Source organism: Benincasa hispida, chromosome 9 (assembly GCF_027475165.1).
Source record: "Benincasa hispida cultivar pf3 chromosome 9, pf3_genome.v1.1, whole genome shotgun sequence".
Classification (NCBI taxonomy): domain Eukaryota; kingdom Viridiplantae; phylum Streptophyta; class Magnoliopsida; order Cucurbitales; family Cucurbitaceae; genus Benincasa; species Benincasa hispida.
This window is the reverse complement of record NC_143486.1, coordinates 8,268,720-8,289,399: the sequence shown is the minus strand read 5'-3', so window position 1 is coordinate 8,289,399 and position 20,680 is coordinate 8,268,720. Positions and strand designations below refer to the sequence as shown.

The 20,680-nt window shown below is 34.0% G+C and overlaps 1 protein-coding gene across 1 annotated transcript; it reads right to left on the bottom strand.

Moving 5' to 3' along the window:
- Positions 1–880: 880 nt before the first annotated feature.
- Positions 881–20,050, bottom strand: EMB2753 (tetratricopeptide repeat (TPR)-containing protein). Its single transcript, XM_039041555.2, has 26 exons — positions 19,772–20,050; positions 19,277–19,355; positions 19,050–19,132; positions 18,804–18,953; positions 17,535–17,650; positions 16,839–16,944; positions 16,601–16,672; positions 16,071–16,186; positions 15,171–15,303; positions 12,832–12,909; positions 12,639–12,692; positions 12,408–12,478; positions 9,328–9,382; positions 9,143–9,238; positions 8,665–8,793; positions 8,453–8,535; positions 8,127–8,357; positions 7,098–7,230; positions 6,913–7,020; positions 6,704–6,835; positions 6,278–6,334; positions 4,601–4,698; positions 4,466–4,524; positions 4,015–4,126; positions 3,815–3,915; positions 881–1,686 (listed from the first exon to the last, which is right to left on the bottom strand). Exons 1-26 carry the CDS (start codon positions 19,820–19,822, stop codon positions 1,499–1,501), a joined length of 2,691 nt encoding a protein of 896 aa, XP_038897483.2. The 5' UTR covers positions 19,823–20,050; the 3' UTR covers positions 881–1,498.
- Positions 20,051–20,680: the final 630 nt, after the last annotated feature.

Below are 20,680 nucleotides of genomic sequence, written 5' to 3'. Positions count from 1 at the left end.
CATAGAATCCTATTGTAATTATTTTTTTTTTCTTTTGTTGGACAAGCGTTTTAAGATTTTTTAATATATAAGATAAAGAAAATTTTGTTGGGTTGGGGGTTGCCAGCCAATGTGTTGTTATTGCCTAACATTGGAAAAATCTTACATTGATTGTTCTGTTTATCGTAGTTATTTTACATCTCTCATAACTTGCTTCCCTGCGATAACATCAATGAGTTCCAAAATTTTGTTTATATTACCAAAATAAAAATAGCCCAATTGACATAGTGATTATATTATCAATGAGATTTAATTCCTCCTACCTCATATTTGAAAAAATAATATATTGTATTTCATATATCAATTTGATGAATTTGGTGAAGCAACAAGAACTATTAAAAAAAACTTAGAATTCACCCTTTAATATCAACCTAATTCAATCAAAAATAAAATCAGATATTAATGATAGAGATTTGTCAGTCAATATCTCATCATAGTTTAATTAGCATAGACTAAGAGGAACTCAAAAAAAAAAAATATCAAAAACAAATAATTTTGTCAATTTTGTAAAATTTGGTAGATATAGTACCCATTACCATTTCAAAGATTGAAATTCAATTCATCAACCTGCAAATGTCAAATTCACTAATAATAATAATGTTTTTGGTTGAAAAATATTAAAATAGCTTTCCAGAATGAATGCCAAACCATGTATTAGTTAATGTGTAGCTTTCTATAATTCATCGAGTTGGAGAATTCACAACTAATATGTAGTTTGGCTATGGGCCAGGATTAAAAATTCAATGTCCATGGCGTAAATACAATTACATAGATATATCAGTTAAATATTAATATCAACAGATATTTCTATAAATAAAAAAATTAATCAAATAGTAAAAAGTAAATCAGTAATTCCATCGCAAAAATTTTCCATATATGGTGTTTATACATGACAACGCAATCAGTAAAATCGACAAAGTACATTTTAAGTTCAGTATGAGTATATAGCAGGATGATGTATCCATGGAGGATGTGGAGAAAGGGAAAGAAAACTAGCTCTCTTCACCTAAAATATAACCTCAGATATCGGATTGGAGCAAAACCCATATAACATCCTTGTCTAGAATCTACAAAAATTGTGAGCAACTGAAAATGTCGACCCTCCAAATCCAATTAGGAACTGAAGTTATACACATTTGCAGAAGGAATACATGTCGGAATTTGGCAAAGTACAAATGGGTAAAAAGAAAGGGGAAAAAAGGGGATAAAAGATAAAAGGGAAAAAAGAAAAAGAGAGAGCGAGAGCAAAACAAGATCTTCAACAAACTACAAACCGGATCACCACAGCTAGCTATAAACCTAGCATGTGACCGTGGTTGTTGATTCTTTGCAGGTAATTAACAGACTCTGGGCAGCTTTCCGAATGATGCTTTTGAATCATCCAGGGACACAAATAGCATCTCAAAAATTTAACCTTCAAATGCAACAATACCTTACATGTTGGGCATTATAATCACCGTCAAATAGTAAGCTCCTTGAATCCGTCGAGCTTTCCGTTATCCGAAATGGAGTTGGCACTTCGATTGGCACCAACCCTTTCTGCATCTTTGAATATTTGGTTGTTCACTGAGTTTGGTACAGCAGAGCTGAGGCTGCCTTCAAAGTACGTCGAGTAAGGGAAGAACGCCGAACATCGAGTTTTCCATCCTAGGTAGAATTCACATAAGCAACACACAACACAAGATAAGAATATATAAATTATTAAAAATCTCAAAATTATGCTAATTTTACACAAAATGTTGAATTACTATCTACTGCTTATATATATGCCAGTATGCCACCACATAAACTTGGTCAGTTGCAGTAACCCACGTCAGAAATCTTGCACTCAAGTTTGTCATTACAGTTCACAGAAAAGGTAGCAAGTAGTAACCCACCACTTCAAGAAATTGAGTGCATTGGCGCAATGTCAATATTGGTCTGTGTCCAATGACAATTTTCCGAACTTAGGTAAACCCTCTGTTCACCATCTCCTACGATCCTACCAGATTCCCCAGATTCGTTTAATTTCTCTTCTTCAGAGTTTTTCCTTCACAAATTCTTGCACATGGGTAAACTTACATTGCAGAACACTTGTTTGATAGGATGTTCCTACAGTTAACATCTGAAGCATCTAATTATCGAGTGGATATGGATTTCTTCACTGCTTCACTGTTCGATTGCTTTAGTTATCAATCATGTCCGTCAATTGAACTTTGTTCATCTTTGTCAAGGGTGGGGTAGGTAATTCAATAATATGTTGTCTTCTAAATCTTACCACGGTTCTTTTTATAGCTGGTACATGTTTCAAATTTATCTTTCATTACCACGTACTAATTTCAAGTAGTTCTAACCACCTGCTTTCAAGTTGTCCCTCCAACCCACAAATTCAAACCAGTTGGGTGGGTGAGACTGTATTTGTAGCAAAAACTCGCTCACTAACTGAGTAACTGTACTGTTGTGCTGGGGGAATATAACTAACACTCATAACTACATCACAATACAAACATTAAAAAAAAAAGGAGGAAAGAAATCCCTTCCCCTCTAGGACAGATGACTTGCACACTAATATATCTCAAATCACCCTTTTAGGACATTTCACCCTCTCTGTAAGCTGTCATTTCTTTCAACTCAAATGCCCCCTACCAACGGTGAAGAAAAAAGCCTGTCAAAAAGATCTGGCAAACATCTATATGTTGTTGGGAAAACAAGTAAATATTGATTTCAGGCTTCAAACAAAATTCCCTCCCGCAAACAATTCATTTGAATACTTCCATTCCATTTTGAGACTACTATCTAACCAACCTCCCCTTCTTATGAGCACTTCATCGATTATACAAATGATTGCTGCCGTGAAAAGTTGGAAGAGGAAATGAGACAACCAAGGCTCTTGGCTTCCTGGTTGGAAGAATATTCTGAAGCAAGTTAGCACAAAAAATCCGTCGAAGGATGTACATGATTAAGTGGGACACGGGTCCAAAAACGCAATATTCCACTCACAAGTAATAGTCTGCTCAAAGCTCCATTTCTATCACCACATACACATTTTCTGAGGCTACTATCAAGACTCCAAAATAAAACCATTTGATCTTTTATTTAAGTATAATAAATACTGAACCTGGTTATGGGTCTAACAGCTTGATCTTGAAAGTTGCCAACTCATTCTGATGGAAACTACTACTGGTGATGAGATGAAGATAAATAATGGCATGAGGCAACTTTTACTAATGATGAGATTCCTGTTCTTAATTTCTCAACTTGTGAGGTGTTCTATTCCTATCGAGCATAGCTGGAATACTTATTTTGAGGAGAATTCTTGGTTGTATTGTATTTCATGAAAGATTGTTTTGTGGGTGGCCGTCTCTTTTGTGTTATGTTCCATGCTTCCTGCCTGAACAGCTGTACCATCTACTCCACTATGAAGTTTAATCCTCAGGTAATCTCTTCCTTCATTATTTTGGGTTTTGGTTGTCCTTCAATGGGAAGATCCCAAAAAGGTCAAAAATCTTGCTTGGCTAGAAAAGACCACATATTGGCCTACAGTCAAGTGCATTCTTCCCGGGCTGCACTGGTGTATCCTATGTAGTGGATCTATGGACCTTGATCATATCCTTTGGAACAACTAAATAAAATAAGAGAAATCCTAAACAATGAATATAATTAACTTAATAAACATGTAATATCATTAGCCAATAACATAAATTCATTCAAAGTTTTAGCAGTCCACACTAGGACTATTAGTTCAAAATTAAAAAACAATTGCACACACGAATTGGCAGGGATCTAGTACACTTACTTGATGCGGCAGCATGGTCAATAAGGACTGTTTCCAGGAGCTTGTGAACGGCAATGCACTCCTTCAGCTTCCACTCCTTAATTGGCCCAAGTGCACCATTCCTAATAAAACAAGATCTCAAATCCATTACAAATGGAAAGCTAAAAATATAGACATCCAGTATAAACAGAAAATGAAAGGACTCGGGAGGATGAATTAACCTTGGCACCATGCCGTTTGTTGACTCTTCAATCAATTTGACAGCCTCAGATTTTCTCTGAGGTTCTAATAAATTTAGCATTTCTGCAACTGCAGCTCTGTGCATCAAGGAATCTGCAACGGGAATAAAGATTGTTTTAGAAGCTATAAAAAGCACACAATACATCTATGGAGCATTTGGCTAAGAAGCACAGCTGCAAACACATTGCTTGATGAATATGTGAATCCAAGCACATCATGGAGCTATGAACCATGCCGACAGGAAGTGGCCCCTTAGATTACTCTTTCCAAACATTTGAACAATTATTCTTAGTCAAAAATCAATTTTTGTAGTGAATCTTTGGTGAGTTACGAATTATGTTCGAAAATTGTAGTAGTATTTCCGGGAGTGGGCTTTTTTGTTTACTTCAGTATTACTCTATCAGGAAATTTGAGAGTTGAGTGGATGATAACCTTTGTGTTTCTCAAGAAAAACTTCATTCGCCTCCATCAAAGATCTTTCATGCACCTGACTGCAGTAGGAGTAGATAAAGCCATTTAGAGTAAACCATAGAATGAATATTAGGTGTAACTCAGAAATTCTAAAACCTGATCAGAAGACGCTCTGCATCTAAGACACTCCAAACAAGTTTTTTGCCATCAGTTGTTGGAGCAGGCATTGAGTCCACCTTGCAGAAGAACTTGATCTGTGCACAAATACATAGAAGCTTTAAACAAACCACAAACATTAAAACATGTTAAAGACGCACACACAGAAAACACAAATATAAGCTCTTTCAGACACAATGATACATCTATAAATAAGATATTGTTTTCTTTCTTTAAAATTTTTTTTATTAAAAAAAAGAAGTTGATCCAAATAAGAGATACAACACTTGAAAGCGCATGTGGTAGCAGAATATGAAAATTGGAACTTGAATCCAAGATTCAGAAAGATAAATGGTGTTTAGTCGTAAATTTTGAAATTTTAAAATATAATATCAAAATGATATAGATTGAATTGTATTTTTGAGAGACATACAAGATGTTTAAGGAAAGAGAAAGGAGGTTTAGAGAGACTAGAGAAGGTTGATGGCTAGTTGTATGTATATATATATATATATATATATATATTAATATCCATGAGTGTAAAGAGACTTGCTTGTGCACACATCAACTATTCTCACAAGTGTCTTGCCCACAATATTTAGTTGTCAAAGTAACTCCTAGGATATTGAATTTTTAAGTGGCCACCATGGGTTGACAACCCTTTACCATCCACATTGGCCCTCATTAACCACTAAGCCAAACCATCTCTTGTCTATCTCGTCAATAATAGGTTGCCAGAAATATAGGGAGGAGGGCTAACAACCATGGAGGGAAAAAGGGATAACAACCTAGAGAGAGGGATGGGATGTTGGAGGGAAAAGGTGGAAGATGGAGAGGTTGAAGCCTCTTGTCTATCTTGATAAGAGACGTTGAAAGGGATAACAGCCTAGAGAGAGGGATAGAATGCTTGGAGGGAAAAAGTAGAAGATGACAGAGGCTTAGAACAAGAGGCTATGAGTTACGAGAAAAATACAAATTCCTTTCTCATTCCATTTTCTAAACCTCGCTGTGTTTTTCTTTTATCTTTTTTCTACGAAATATTTCATTAATTGGATGAAATTACAACATGTGTGAAAATCCTATCAAGAGGATTACAAAAAATTATTTCAATGGGCTATGAGCTGTGATAAAGTTTTCTTAAAAAGGAAGAACTCAATTTACACCGAGAAGGTAGATAATAGAGAAGAGAAGAGATAAGTATCATGCTCTTTATCGGTGAAGATATGAATTCCTTTCTAACCAAATGAACCACAAAAGGCCCAAATGATGCTCTAGCCCAAGGATTTTGTTTTCCTTTCTTGAAAGGGATGTCCAAAGCATGATGGAGACGAGATCCCAAAGCCTTCAGAATCAAATACGAAAAGGACCTAGCCAAGGTACACAAGCTGAAAAGGTGGCTGAGAGTTCCAACATTTTTGCACGAAATACAGTAGCTTGAAGGGATTTTTAGCCATGAAGATCTTCGCTGGAGGTTGTCATGGGTGCTTAAAAAAATTTAAACAGCAGCTTTGTTAATCTATAACTTTGAAATATTGAATTTAAAAATAAAGATTTGTTTTTCTATTTTTAAAATTAAAATTATTCGGAAAAAAAAAATGAATGAAGAAGAAAAGGAAAGAAAGAAAACCAAACAGCCTCCAAGTAGCTATGAGACTAATCACATCACATGCAACATACCAAACAACGATGTGAATCTGGGTGTTCCGCATCCAACCTTAGAAGCTGCTTTACAGCCTACAGGAAAGAAGCAGCGAAGATTATAATATTTCTAATAAAATTGTGAACAGAAGGAAGGAATAGCAGGTTTAAGGCAGAGCTGGAGCAATTTTTCGCAAAAAAGATCACTCAGCAAAATTAATTAATTCTCCTATACCGCAGTTAGGGCAATTATTCTGAAGAGAAGATTATAATATTTCTAATAAAATTGTGAACAGAAGGAAGGAATAGCAGGTTTAAGGCAGAGCTGGAGCAATTTTTCGCAAAAAAGATCACTCAGCAAAATTAATTAATTCTCCTATACCGCAGTTAGGGCAATTATTCTGAAGAGAAAGGGGGGGGGGGGCGGCGGGGGGGAGAGTCTGTGTTGGAAACGTATCACTTTACCTGAAAGGCAAGCAAAATTTTCTGCTTTCTCATATTTACTTCAAAAGAAAGTACGTGTGTGTCCAAGGAATCGGGAGAATGCTTCTGAAGTAACTTCAAGTACTTTGTAGCCTCCAGTAATGGATCTTCAACCTATATGAAAATGAAATGAAATTTATGGAGCTTCACAACCCGACCACCCACATACATAAACACAGACAGAGAACAACCTGCACCAACTTTTCACCATGTGGATCTGTATCAACAGGTTTGACATGACGTTTCCCCGACTTTGAGACACCGGAATTATTTGTTTCTTCATTTTTCACATCTGCCTCCTAATATGAAACAGAATATATTATAAATCAACAGAGAGAGAGCCTCCAACAACAGCTACAATAATAAATCACAATACTTTCTTAGCTCGTGCTTCAGCCTTTCTTTGTCTTTGCCTCATCTTCTTTTTCTGAGAAGGAAGCAAATTTGACATATCATCATCCTCTCCAGTATTTGATTTTGGAGGAGAATCATATAATTTGATATAGCATCTGCATCTCAAATTAAAATAAAATGTTAAAACAAAAAAAATAAGAGAAGGCAAACCACATAGAAAAAAAAACTACAGACAGTTTTCCATTTTTCTAGGAGGGAAAGATAAGAAACCAAGTAAACTTTTTCAAAATAGTGGAAAAGAAAGAATACAAAAATGATAGCACTAACAAACAAAAGAAAAAATCTCTTGATAGTTTGTAGAGACTATACTTGTCACAGCTCCCAAGTGGTGTAAATGTTTCTTTTATCCGTTTAAGTGACCTTTCATTATTTGCAAACATTTCTGTAATCTCAATCGACGATCAGATCATTTTTTTATTATTATCATTATTTTTTTTTTTTTTTGGTAAGCGTACAAAACATCAAGTCTCATTAAATTCATTAATTTATTATTTTTAAAAAATAACAAAATCGTGGGGCTGTCTGGCTAAAATTATGCACATACTGCTAGCAATTAAGGAGAAAGGACAATCATTTTAGTTCTGGAAACTTCTCAGTTTCCAATCGTGTTGAACACATAAACCTACAATGTATTAGATCTTCATAATCTTTTTAAGGCGTGCATAAAAGGTAAATTAGAGAAATAAATTATTAGTTTATTCACCTTCTCATACATTACGTCTAGGACATAGACTTCTTAACATGAAAGCATTGAAGTGTGTAAAATTTAAATGAACTGAAAGAGACGTTCATATAAAAAAATGAACGGAAAGAAATATATTTTGATAGTCACATCCTAGCCATCATGTCCCAGTTCATAGAAATGACATATTATTATGTATATCAGTACATGGCATCTTAGATGGGGAGTAACAACGGCCAGATATCTATTGGACGTCAAAAGAAGCAAACAGAGGAAGAAAACAAAATAGGTCTTACAAAAAGACTTCACCTGATGGCCCCTATAGCCGCTTTTTGAAAATATGGCTCTGAATGCAATCGATCTTGGAACCTGAGCATATCAACATATGCACGCAAAGTCATCTTCCGCAAGCAATAAGAATGAAAATCAAACTGATCTTCGGTAATATCAGCATAATGCTTCTCAACGGCCAAAAAGTTCTTTAGAGCACGTCCTAGATCACCTTGGCGGAAGTAACTTTCACCAGATGCAAGTTCATACCTTTTAAAAGAAAAAAAAAAGTTCGTTAAAATTTAGTTGAAATTAAGAACAATGATATTGGATAGTTGACAGACAAAACAGAGATGGAGACAAACCACATGCATTGCATATCATGGAGGTTATTGTGCTGATCTCCATCTTTTGTGAACAAAACTGCCGTTTTTTCTGCCAAGGCCACCTTCAAGTATGACAGCATTTTGGAAAGATTAATAGTAAAGCCCAGTGACAGTACACAAGTAACTAGACTGTACATCAGAAACAATATAAAATGCAGAAGCTGAAACGCAAAAGAAAACCATTGTAAAACCTGATCTGCCTGCAGCATACGCTTGACACAATCACTATTTATGTACCGATCGGCCAGATCCATACACCTAGCTTCATCTGCCAATGCAGCAGAAGCAACTGCATCACCAGCATGCTTCAATATCCGGCTCTGTGGTATAATAATACATAAAAACAATAAAAATCAAACATGAATCTGCATCACTAAAAGATAAAGAAAGATATTATGAAAACCAAGTTTTGAAAATAATAATCACAAGTTTTGAAACACTATCATCATTATTGACAACAAAAGATTTATTATGAAAACCAAGTTTTTGAGAATACGTTTCATCACATCTAAACAAGCCTACAAGTCTTAATACATCAGTATGAAATGTTAATGCGCCTTCTCTAGCATAGTTCGAGTGCCTGTGTATATTTAAAAGTCATCTGCCAATCATTTTATGAAATCCTGATTAAATTAAAGCCAACATTGTTTTCCCCATTCTGCATAATACCTTCACAGAGTACAGGTCAATGACAGTTGGAGTGTGTTTTATAGCCTCATCAATCTTGGAGAGAGCAATGTCAAACTGGCCCCTTCTGTCATAGTGCTGAATGCAAAATATCGTAAGCTATATTTTGAAGAAATAAAATCACCTTAAGCAATGTCAAAGTAATCATCAAACTGACAAACACTAACCTGAGCTAATAAGAACAAAATCCACATGTGTGTTGATGGGGGCTCCTTTTCGGTACTGTAGCAAAAAACATAAAAAAAATTTGAAACACATTTTTTTTTATAAGAAACAAAGTTCATTGATGTATGAAATTTATAAAAGATATGCCCAAACCAAAGGAGTAAGAAAAGATTTCTCCAACTGATCAAAAGGAGGATAGAAAATAAAAGCTCCAGAAAGATGTACATATATATATATATATATCAGGAAAAAGAACCTAGAGAGTGCTTTCCCTAGAGGAGGTTGTTCCTTCCATTCCATAAACTCCATAAAAAGGCCCTAATAAGGTACATCCACATGGTTCTTTTACCACTGGTTAACGGATGGGTGGTCGGTTAGAAACATGTATAAATGATGCAGTAATTGAAAAAAAAAATCATAAACATCCTTCCCCCAGAGGTAAGGGTTTTTTTCTTTTTCTTTAATGGTTATAAAAATTAATTGATTAATTAATTTAAAAATTTAAAAATAGTAATAATAATAAATAAATAATAAATTTTAAAATAAAAAAATAATACAAATAAATTTATTAAAAAAAAAAAAAACACCATCCCAGGCAGATCATCGATGTCCATGGAGTAAAGGGTATAAATGATGATGTAACCCCGATACCATGCCAAAGATAGAAACATTTTTTAATAGAAGCCGAAGATTTGTCTGATGCTTACTCATCAGGCATAAAAATTTCCAACAATGTCATAGAACAGATTAAATAGGTCCATAGTAGGAAACAGGGAGACGGAGGGCAAAGTGATGCCGGCAAGAATGCACCAAAACAACAGGATTAAAAAACCACACACTAGTGACCACTGATCAGATTTAAAGCAACTTCTTGCAAAATGGGGTTAGCAAAGATGTACAAAAGTTTAAGAGAAAAGGCAACAATTTTAGAAAATAAGAAACATCCATATATTTCAATGGTTTCATAAACGGAAATATGCTCAAGTTCCTGTGCTTCCGTATTATTTCTAAGATGCAATGTTTTAAAGCAAAAGATTTGAAAGAAATCAAAACCAAATAACAAATGAAGCAAGTTCATTAAAAATCAAAGACAAAAAAAATGGGCAAAAAAAAAGTAATCATTCATTCCCCTTCTATCATCTTGCATCAACTATTTTTGCCTAGTGGATCTCTCTTTCATTTAATAAAAGCCTAGAACATCGGGTTACTAATTAGTGGAATACCGGTCATTCCGAAATCTTTTTGAATGATATTCAAGAAGGTTTTCTTGAGCAATAAAATTCGTTAAGTTTATATACTGATAATATAATACACTTCGAAAAAGAAAAGGTTGATCAACAATTTTTTTAAAAAAATAGTAGAAATATCCAAATATTGCAATTGTTTTCTCAACAGAAATATGTGAAGTTCCTGTATTTACATATAATTTCTAAGATGCAATGTTTTAAAACAAAAGATTTGAAAGGATTCAAAACCAAATACAGGTTTTCCTATATGACAAATTATCTCACAATAAAAATATAAACTAGGTATGTTTATGCGTTGATAATACACGATAAAAAAGTTTATGTTTTCAACTCTCAGTTTTTATAATTTTTCTCCAATATTTACTTTTACATCAATTACTTCTTCAAAAAGATAATTGAATGAAGGAAAAAAAACATAATTTTCACCCTGTTATTTTTGTCATTTCTTTCCAAATGAAATACTTCGTTTTTCCAAATGAAATTTTGTTGGTAACAACCCCCCCCCCCCCCCCAAAAAAAAAATTTGGAGGATCTTTGTTTGAATAAGAAACCAATACTATTTTTCAATGAGATGTAAACTTTTCATTATCAAAGGAGAGTCGCAAAAGAAGGGAGAGATGAGATATACCCATACATCAAAACGTTACAGAAAAGGAATCAAGAGATTATGATTACAAAATAATTTAGAAACCAAAACTAATTTCAAAAAGATAAAATAGGAAACTGGATATTCCCTTGGCTAAACTTCGGTGAGTCTCATCTCAATAACGACTAAGACTTCTTAACTCAGAACCTATTTGCACAGTCTCAAAGTTGTAAAAGGTTCTTTGGATCATTGTTGTTGGTTGCTATGGTTTTCGAGGTATGCCTAGTGTGGAATCACCAAAGTGGACAAAGCCTAAAAGTTTTGAAGAAATCTTTAGAAATTGTTGTTTTAAGCTTCTAGATCATGTACTTGATCCAAAATCCTTTAAACAAAACAAAGATTCGTTGATTGCATCATAATATGAAAGCAGATCTAGAAATTCACATGAATATCTGCCAAGTTTACAAGAAGCCCTCCACAATCAGCACTGAGGATAACCTCCTAAACTTTCAATCTTTTTCGTTACATCAATGAGAAGTTGCTTCTTGTTTTAAAAAAAATAGCACCAAGGATAGAAGAGGATTAATTACAAAAGATGGACTCATCTTAACAAAATAAAGCCATAGCACAAGAAAGGGACCCATGATTAAAAATAAAAACAAGTTTTTTAAACATAATATCTCAAAATTAGTAATATTTCTATAAGAAAAATACTTGTCACGTTAGCTTTCCATTAGTAGTTAATGGAACAACTAACGGATGAACTAAGAATGCTATTAAATGCAAACATCATGGGTAAAATTCATTTCAGGGCAAAAAAGAAAAGCCCCTTAAAATAAGTCCCAGGCTTTCGATTCCGAACCTGTGTGCAAACACCCCTAAGAGAATTCTTTTGTAATCCCATTGGATGGATCTAGCCTTTTGTATAATTTCATTCAATCAATGAAATTGTTTTTTATGCACACATTTGCACCTTTGATCTACTGAATTTCTAAAAATGATGTCTATCAACCAGCCAAGGCAGGTCATTGCACTTTCCGAGTGGTGTATAAGAGTTGAAGAAAAATGGAGTTTTTATGAGTATCTCGAACACTCAAGTGGCAGGGTTTTTTTGTAAGCTTCCTTCAGTTGGAGGGATGACTTACCCCTTCTATCCTTGGGTTTTTGGCAGTGGCCCTTTGATAAATGGAATGCTATTTCTCTGTTTATCTTCAAAAGAGGAGAGGAGAGAGTGAGAGAGAAATATTACCTGCCAGGGTACTGACCACTTGACCTGATTGACTGCTCCAACCAAAGAATTAATTGCTCTAGTATGTCAGCCTGAACAAGAATTCATTGGAAGGAACAATAGAAAAATTACATGAGTTGATGATTGCTCAAGCAATACAGCCAGTTTGAAAATCCCATTCAAGGGTTCCAAAACTATTCTTTAAAGACAAAAACGAAAAAAACGAAAAAACAAAGGATTGGGCAAACTAACCTTTCCAGGCTGATCATACAGAGGGGAAAGATCAGAGAACAGAGAAGGAACTCCCTGAAGAATTTATATTAAAAATAAATTTTTTAAAAAAAAAAAAAAAAAAACCAAACAAACAAACAGATTCGTTGAATTCCAGCGTCCAGTACAAATTAAGATGACCAACGAACATAATGAATAGCCATAACATAGATACCTTTGTTAAGAGAGGCCGAATATAATTATCAGCCGCATCTTTAAATTTGTCACCTTGCAGAAAATCAAGTGGTATTCTCTGCAAAGAACCACTTTCATCAAGAAACTTAAACTAGGAAAGATCACGTGATGGACAATAATAACAGAAACAGTACAAGTAAAACAGTAGTAACAGTAAGGACAATGACAACTGAACTATCCACAAAAAGCACTAATTTACAATAACGTGCAGAAACATTAACAGAGGAATTCTCTATTTTAATAACAGAAACATCTTTTCTCTATAAGTCTAACTACCTCCACTCACAATCCAAGCATTTTGAAGATTATTCTATCCAGGATATTTGTCTTAATTGGAACGCGTTTTTATTCTCTATGTAATCAAGACAAGTGATTTAGTTCATTCGTATCCTCTAAATTCTTGTATCTCATATTGGAAATGATGAGGGTGCTACGAGGGTGCTACGAGGGTGTCAACATAGTTGAGATGTCCAAGTGCACCTACTGATCCTCAGTTTTCAGTTCTTGTTTGCTTTGGTTTGATATTTTGTCTCTTTGTATTTTGTCCCATTGTAATTGAGCTATTGCTCTTTTCATTATATCAATGAAAAGTTCCTCATCCGTTTCAAAGAAAAATAACAGAAACATCTTTTATTAAGAGGAGCAGAAACAAACATAAGATGGCCACTCATCGGATATACAACTACCAGATTGACAAACTATTACAATAAGGAATATTAATTGTAGATAATAAAAAGAATATATTGCATAAAATAATAGATCCGTGATCCATGTCGGTGCACAAAAGTGGGCTAAACACCCGCACCCTTGGGGAAAAAATTTAAAATAAAAGGTGCTTGTTAGTTTCTTCCTCAACCAAATTCCACATAACATGGTAAAGGAACATGCTTGCCATGAGAAGCCTCCTCTTCCCCTCAATTGAGAGTGTAAAGCAAGCTCCTATGTCGTATCACTAACATGTACGCAGGGGTGTGAAACAAACTTGACCAAATCAACCCGAATCATTAGAGTTGGGTTGGATTAGGCAATATCTTGGTTGAGGTAGGGTCAAAACTTTTAAAGAACCTATGTCGTATCACTCAATTGAGAGTGTAAAGCAAGCTCCTATGTCGTATCACTAACATGTACACAGGGGTGTTAAAAAAACTTGACCAACTCAACCCAAATCATTAGAGTTGGGTTGGATTAGGCAATATCTTGGTTGGGGTAGGGTCAAAACTTTTAAAGAACTGACTGGTTCTCGGGTTCAAAACAAAATATTTCGCTAATACCTATAATTTTTCAATTAAATCTCATTTTCAATATTTCTCCTACTCGATGACCGATAGTAGGTTAGGTTAGATTGGGTTGGACGTTCAATTCTTTGAAGTAGTAGAACCGACCAACCTGATTTGTCCAAAAAATCTCCTAATTTCATCCAATATTTCAGAATAATCTTCCACATAAAACTTTCATCTACTAACTGAAAATGGACTCACAATCCAAAGGAATAGTTGCTGAAGTTTCCTCTAGCATCATTCCATTTTGAAACAGTAATCCAGGCTCCTCATCAATGTTAAAGACTTCCTCTTCCATTCATCTCTCCACCACCAAAAGAACTTTCTAGACAAGGTCAATGTAGTAAACAAGGCTATGAAAGAAACACACCAAATGACCAAGCTCTAGGGTGAGAAGTCATAGAAAATGGAGAATTGATCTCTTGTTGAGCGAGTAAATAACATTAAGTCTTCCCGAGTTCTCCCATTCTCATCCGGAATTGTGTGGTCATGGCCCTTCCCCAAAAGAGAGGAAAACATATGTATGTATTTTATTAGGTTCCTATTAACAACTTGCATGATTTTAAAAAGATTGAAAGGGTAAAATGAGATTCTACTCAATCGTTTGAATGAACATAAGGCCCTTACCTCCCGTGGTTCATCTGCTGTTTAGACCTCACCAAGTACCAAATTCTAGAGAAATGATACTCTAGGGTCGTGTCCTAACGACATACAGGGTTACCAAGATACAAATAAGGTAACAAGGAAATAACAAATTCAGCTTAGTTAGCCCAGGTAGAAAAATGCATACAAAGGAAAAGAATGAGCATTCAATAAGTTATACGATAATACTACATTTAACTAATTCAAAACTTATTTTTGCATAATATGTCATGCCAAAGTTATCATTCAACACATAAGTGTGCAAAACATCCACTTGCACTTTTCTAGTCATATCAAGTTCTATAAATGGCCAGTTATATTTCTCAAGCCAACCTTAAATTTACACAATGAGTGGAAGAAAAACTTTAAAGAATTTTGAAAATATGGTCAAGATGCATACCTTAACAGCAGATGACCACCCATTTTGCTGCCCCAGGGATTTGTACAATTCATCTAACCGTTCAATTTCTTCTGGAGAATACTCCGAATTTTTTGAAAATAGCCCAACACAAACTTGCAGCCCTTCGTAGTATCTAATCAGTTGCAAGAAAAAAATAGCATCATCTGGAACCTAATCAAATGAATTTCCAGGCCATATTCTTCATTTAAAAATCACACATTAAAATATATGTGATAATAGATTCAAAAGCGTGTAGATATATTGATGATAAATAATGGAATGAAATGTGTGTGTGCATTATAGTTAAAATCAGCTTGTGCGTATCTTAACTAATCTTACACGTCTGACTCTAACCGAGCTTGTGCATGTCTCATCTAATCTCACAAGACTACTACCAACCCTACTAAATTAGTTTTTTTCTTTTTATAGGAAACATGGTCATTTCATAGATGGTATGAAATAGAAGCCAACCTTGCAACATTAGATTGCTAAGAAAACTCATAAGATATTAAATATTAAGTAGGTAGTCATCATGGTTTGAACTCAATCACGCTAAGTTTTTTTACTTTTTCATCCACATCGATAACTACTATGCCAGCTTATCTTCGGAGGCTTTTCAAGATGTTAAGAAACTGTTAGTCTCTTATAGAGAGAAGGAAAAATAGGAAGGGAAAAAATGATCGCCTTTCTTTCTAATTTAACTCGATGTTTAAATATGAAAACTATCAGCCTATGTAATAGGAAATGTTCCACCAGTGTCTCAGAGCCAAAGAAATAGATTGTCCATCTTTTGATGTTCCATAAAAGCCATATAGGTTGAGATCTTTTCACTCAAAGAGAAGCAGCAGCAGGAGATCGAAATCCTAGAAATCAATGAAGAAAATCAAAGCCATCTAATACCTGTAATTGTCGGGATTAATGGCAAGTAGCGCCTTGTACAATTTTTCGCCTTCTTCCAGATGTCCAAGCTTCACTAACAGAGAAACCTCTTGTTCCTTGTAAGACAATTTGTCAACCTGTAAATGAGCAGAAAGGTTAGTATTGCGGGTTCTCACTCTGTGTTTTTCTTTTTTTGTTGGGGCAAGAGAGACAAATGTTTTTAACGAGAAATCAAACTTCCATTGAGAACGTGAGTATATGAAAGCTAACTATACAAAAAAAAGATTTCAATCCAAAAGAATAAGACCTAGCAAATAATTAAAGTAATTCAAAAGTTACAAGATACCAAACATCCAAAACAAGACTAACAAGGCCTAATTCCATGATTAAAAAAAATAATAAAAAGAAGAAGCATACATTACACATAACAAATATTTAAAAACAAATAAACAAAAACACAAGATGGGCAAAATTTTGGTCATCACCCCATGTTAACTGGAAAAAAATTAGTTTAAGAACCCAATGAGATGGAATTGACGAAACCAACTTACAATTTTCAGCTCTTTCTTGTGCAACTCAGCGAGAGCTCTTTCAAGAAAGCCACATTCATCCAACAAAGAAATCTGAAAGAAGAATACAAATGGGTTATCAACCAAATTAAACTTGCTAATAAATACTGCCAACAAAGTTTAACCTTGTGACATGTATAGAAACCTCATCAAATTAGAACTGCCAACGCAATTATTACTTTGTTTATAGAAAAGACATATAATTCATTAAAGAGAAAACCTTATACAATAGCATCTCTCCATGCTCGCAGCGTTCACTCTCTGGTGGATAATCATCTTCAAGGGTACCCTCATATGCTTCCAAAATTTCTACTGCTTTTGACGGACTAAAAGTGACCAAAAATTTTAAGCAGAAAACCAAGTGCATTACTCTTTAAGTACACAAAAAATAAATAAATAAATAAATACATGAGTCAAATAATCTGGCAACCTTCATAAATAAAAACCCAGAATAGTGAAACATCTACTTAAGCCTAAAGATAGAACAATGAATTGTCTATCATATTAAAGTCACAAGGTTTTCAACCCCCGAGCCGGGGTTTCAAATATCTATTTAAAATATATATACATACACTTCTAATTATTTTCAAAACTTCCATATTGAACATAATTGTTATTTATTATTAGCTTTAAATTTTTTCATAATAGGCATTTTCCATTCTCAGGAGCTCTCTGAGAAGGTATGTGAGCTTAAAAGGTTTCCCTGACATTGCTGGGGATGGTGATTAAAATTCTCTTCTTTTTTTCCGAACGTGGAATTTTTATAATAGAAAATTAGAAAAACCCATTTGTGTACATTTTTCATACATAGTAAAATAAATGAATTAAAATTATGAATGTCTTATTATGAGGCTATCCAAAGTAGTTGATACAACTATAAAACATATAATTACAAGTCAAACAGATAGGATTATACTTTGAATTTAAGTGATGAGCAACAGAAAATCCAATCCAGTTCATGCGATGGTTTGGTTTCAAGGTCAAAAGTTGTTGTCTCGTTTCAACAAAGCCTTTCAAGTCTCTCATTTGAGCCTACAACAATATAGGTAAGAAAGAAACATGAGCAAAAAAATCATACCTCCAAAAAAAATCAAATAATAAGGAAAACGATTGCATCATAATGAAAAAGTAAATAAGATGGCACACATCAAAATAGAGATCACCCGTATGTGCTCCAATAAACAGATACCACAAAAACATACAATTTGACTTTCCTTTTATGCATGTTCCAGACCCGGTAACTTAGCAAGACAAAATCTCTAAATAATACATACAAAATGAAATATATGCATTAAGAGGCTAAGGAGGAGGATATGGAGAAATGCTAAAATATCACATACATTATACTGTCGAAACAAATGCAAAAAAAGACATCAAAATGTCAAGAATTCTAGATGCATCCGAGGCTGTGTTTCCGATGAAAAAGATTTCATGCATAATGATCTGTCAGCATGGTCCACTCCCTTATTGCTTCAATTTGTTGCAACTCCCAACTAGAAATCTACTTTTCTCTAAATGGACAAAAGCTAGAGCACCCAATTTAAACTCCTCTTCATCACTTCTGATCACCGCCTAACTAATACTTTTTGTTAGCTTGGAGTCTGTACAAATTTATAGTTACTTCAGCACAAATTTGTGTTATTCATCCAGCAATTGCAGTGCCTTCTACATCTGTATGTCAGCTGTCAGCACCAAGTGGAAGCTTCAGCCAAGTCAATGATTAGCCACAAATTTTAGTAGAGAGAAATCCAATGGGTGATTTTCTCAGCCAATAATGCATATAGTTTTTTTTATTATTATTATTATTATTAAAAAAATAAAAAATAATAATAATAAAAAAAAAAAATAAAACCCTACTTGGGCAAGTCCAAAGTCCAATTGTCAGAGGTTTGGTACCGTTCAGTACTACTTATACAATAAATAAACTTCCCTAACAATAACCTCAATTGGATCATTAGTTCCTGTAAATTTCAGTCTACCAATGTATGGTTTCTCAATGTCAAACAGAAGCACAGAAGCTCTTGTAAACTTATAATTGTTAATAATAATAGCTCAAATTATCATCTGAAAATTTACCAAAAAAACAAATACTGTTACCAAGATTCAGAAGTAACAAAGAATATTTCAGTGTTGCACAAATATAATGCAGAAAACCACAGGTTAAAGCACGAGATATAGTTCAAACCTGTAGAAGCGACAAATCACGCAAAATTTCAATATTGTCAGGATCTATTTTCAGGGCATTCCGATAACATTTAATTGCCTCCCTGTATTCTCTATCCGAACGATATAAAAGACCATAAACATGCCAGCAAACATGACTTTTGAGGTCATTCTGCATCAAAACAAGAACTTAGATGACCAAGAACTAGATATAAATCACCTATTACAAGACAATGGATCTCGAGTACAATGAAAAACACACACAAACCTTTAATCCTAATCGAACAAGCTCATATGCTTCGGCCTTACGGTCCATGCAATTTAATGTCAAACCCTTCATGGATAGAGTTTCTGATATCATGGAGGAATAATAATTATTCGAGATACTAAAAATTACAAAAATAGAAAATAATAAATAGTGCTAGTCCAACATTTTGGCCCGGATGCTACATACAAATTCAAATTGAGTAATCATTAACCATGAGTTGGAAGTACCTCCATGTTCGGGAAACTTCTTCAATATTTGATCAGCTGCTTTCAGGCCCTTCTTGTACTGTTTTGTTTCGTATGATTTCTACAACAAAGGTAAGAACAAAAAAGCACAATACTCAATTAACCATTGCAATAACCCCTCAAACATTGATCAATAAAACAGCTGCCGAATATCATAACAACTACAAAATGACCAAATCACGCCATAGTTGTAGTAACCAGTGAAGTAGCAAACGACACAATTATAATAAAAACTAGCTTTATTATTCACTAGTTCCAATGAAAGAAGAATGTTCAAAGTCTCCATTATTCCCCGCATTTCTCAATGAAATAACACAGACCCAGTATAGAGTTCGGGGGGGGGGAGGGGGAATCTAGGGTTTATGTCCTAATAAAAAGAAAAGACAAGAAGAAAAGGGGGCAAAACTATTTCAGTTCGATCGAACTATGATTAAAGTGATGATGATGAAGCAGATAGAAAGCAATCGATAAACTTACGACGATGAGCTTGAAGAGGTTGGCCTCCTTGGGTGGAAGTGACGCACCCATTGTTGCAGAGAGAGGGAGGTGGGGAAGAGGATGAGAAACAGAGAACCAGAGAGAAGAAATGAGAGTGAAAATGAAATGAAAAAGAACTTGAAGCTTTGTATGTTGTGAGTTTATAGAGAGAGACAGGTGGGTGTGGAGTGGTGGCGTTTATCTGCTGCAACCCTACGGGGAAGGAGAAGATGAAAAAAATAAATAAATAAAATATTGACCGAAAGGAATAAAAAGAATATATGAATTTAGGGAATAAGATTTATATTTGCAAAATTGTAATTTACATTACAATGCGCGCGTGAACTTCCTCCAATAGTTTGTGTTCAAGTCTTGGGTTGTATTTTGTTGGGGACAAAAACCAATTTTGGATAAGAAAATGGTTTTAAATGGAATAACTGCAATATATATATATATATATATATATTTATTTATTTATTTATTTTGGTTCTTTTTATATTTGAAAACAGCCAAATCAACAAATAATCTCTTTTGTTCTTATTATCATCAATATTCTTTTAGTAATTTTTTTGTCACGAAGAAAATTTTGATCTTCTTTGAGAATACTAATGCTCGGACCATTTGGTTTTTTTAAAAAAGAAAAAATTAAACATATTCAATCTCGTTTTCTTACAATTATTTGTACCTTTCTTACCTACAAAACTTAAATTCTTAGCCAAAATTCAACAACAAAAATAAGTTTTAAAAATTTACTTTTTTTAGTTTTTCAAAATTTTGACTTGAGTTTTAAAAATATTGATAAAATATAAATATCAAAGGAAGAAATTTATAAGTAGAAGGAATATCCATAAGCTTAATTTCAGAAACTAAAAATCGAATTGTTACCTTGGGACTTAAATAATTTGTGGT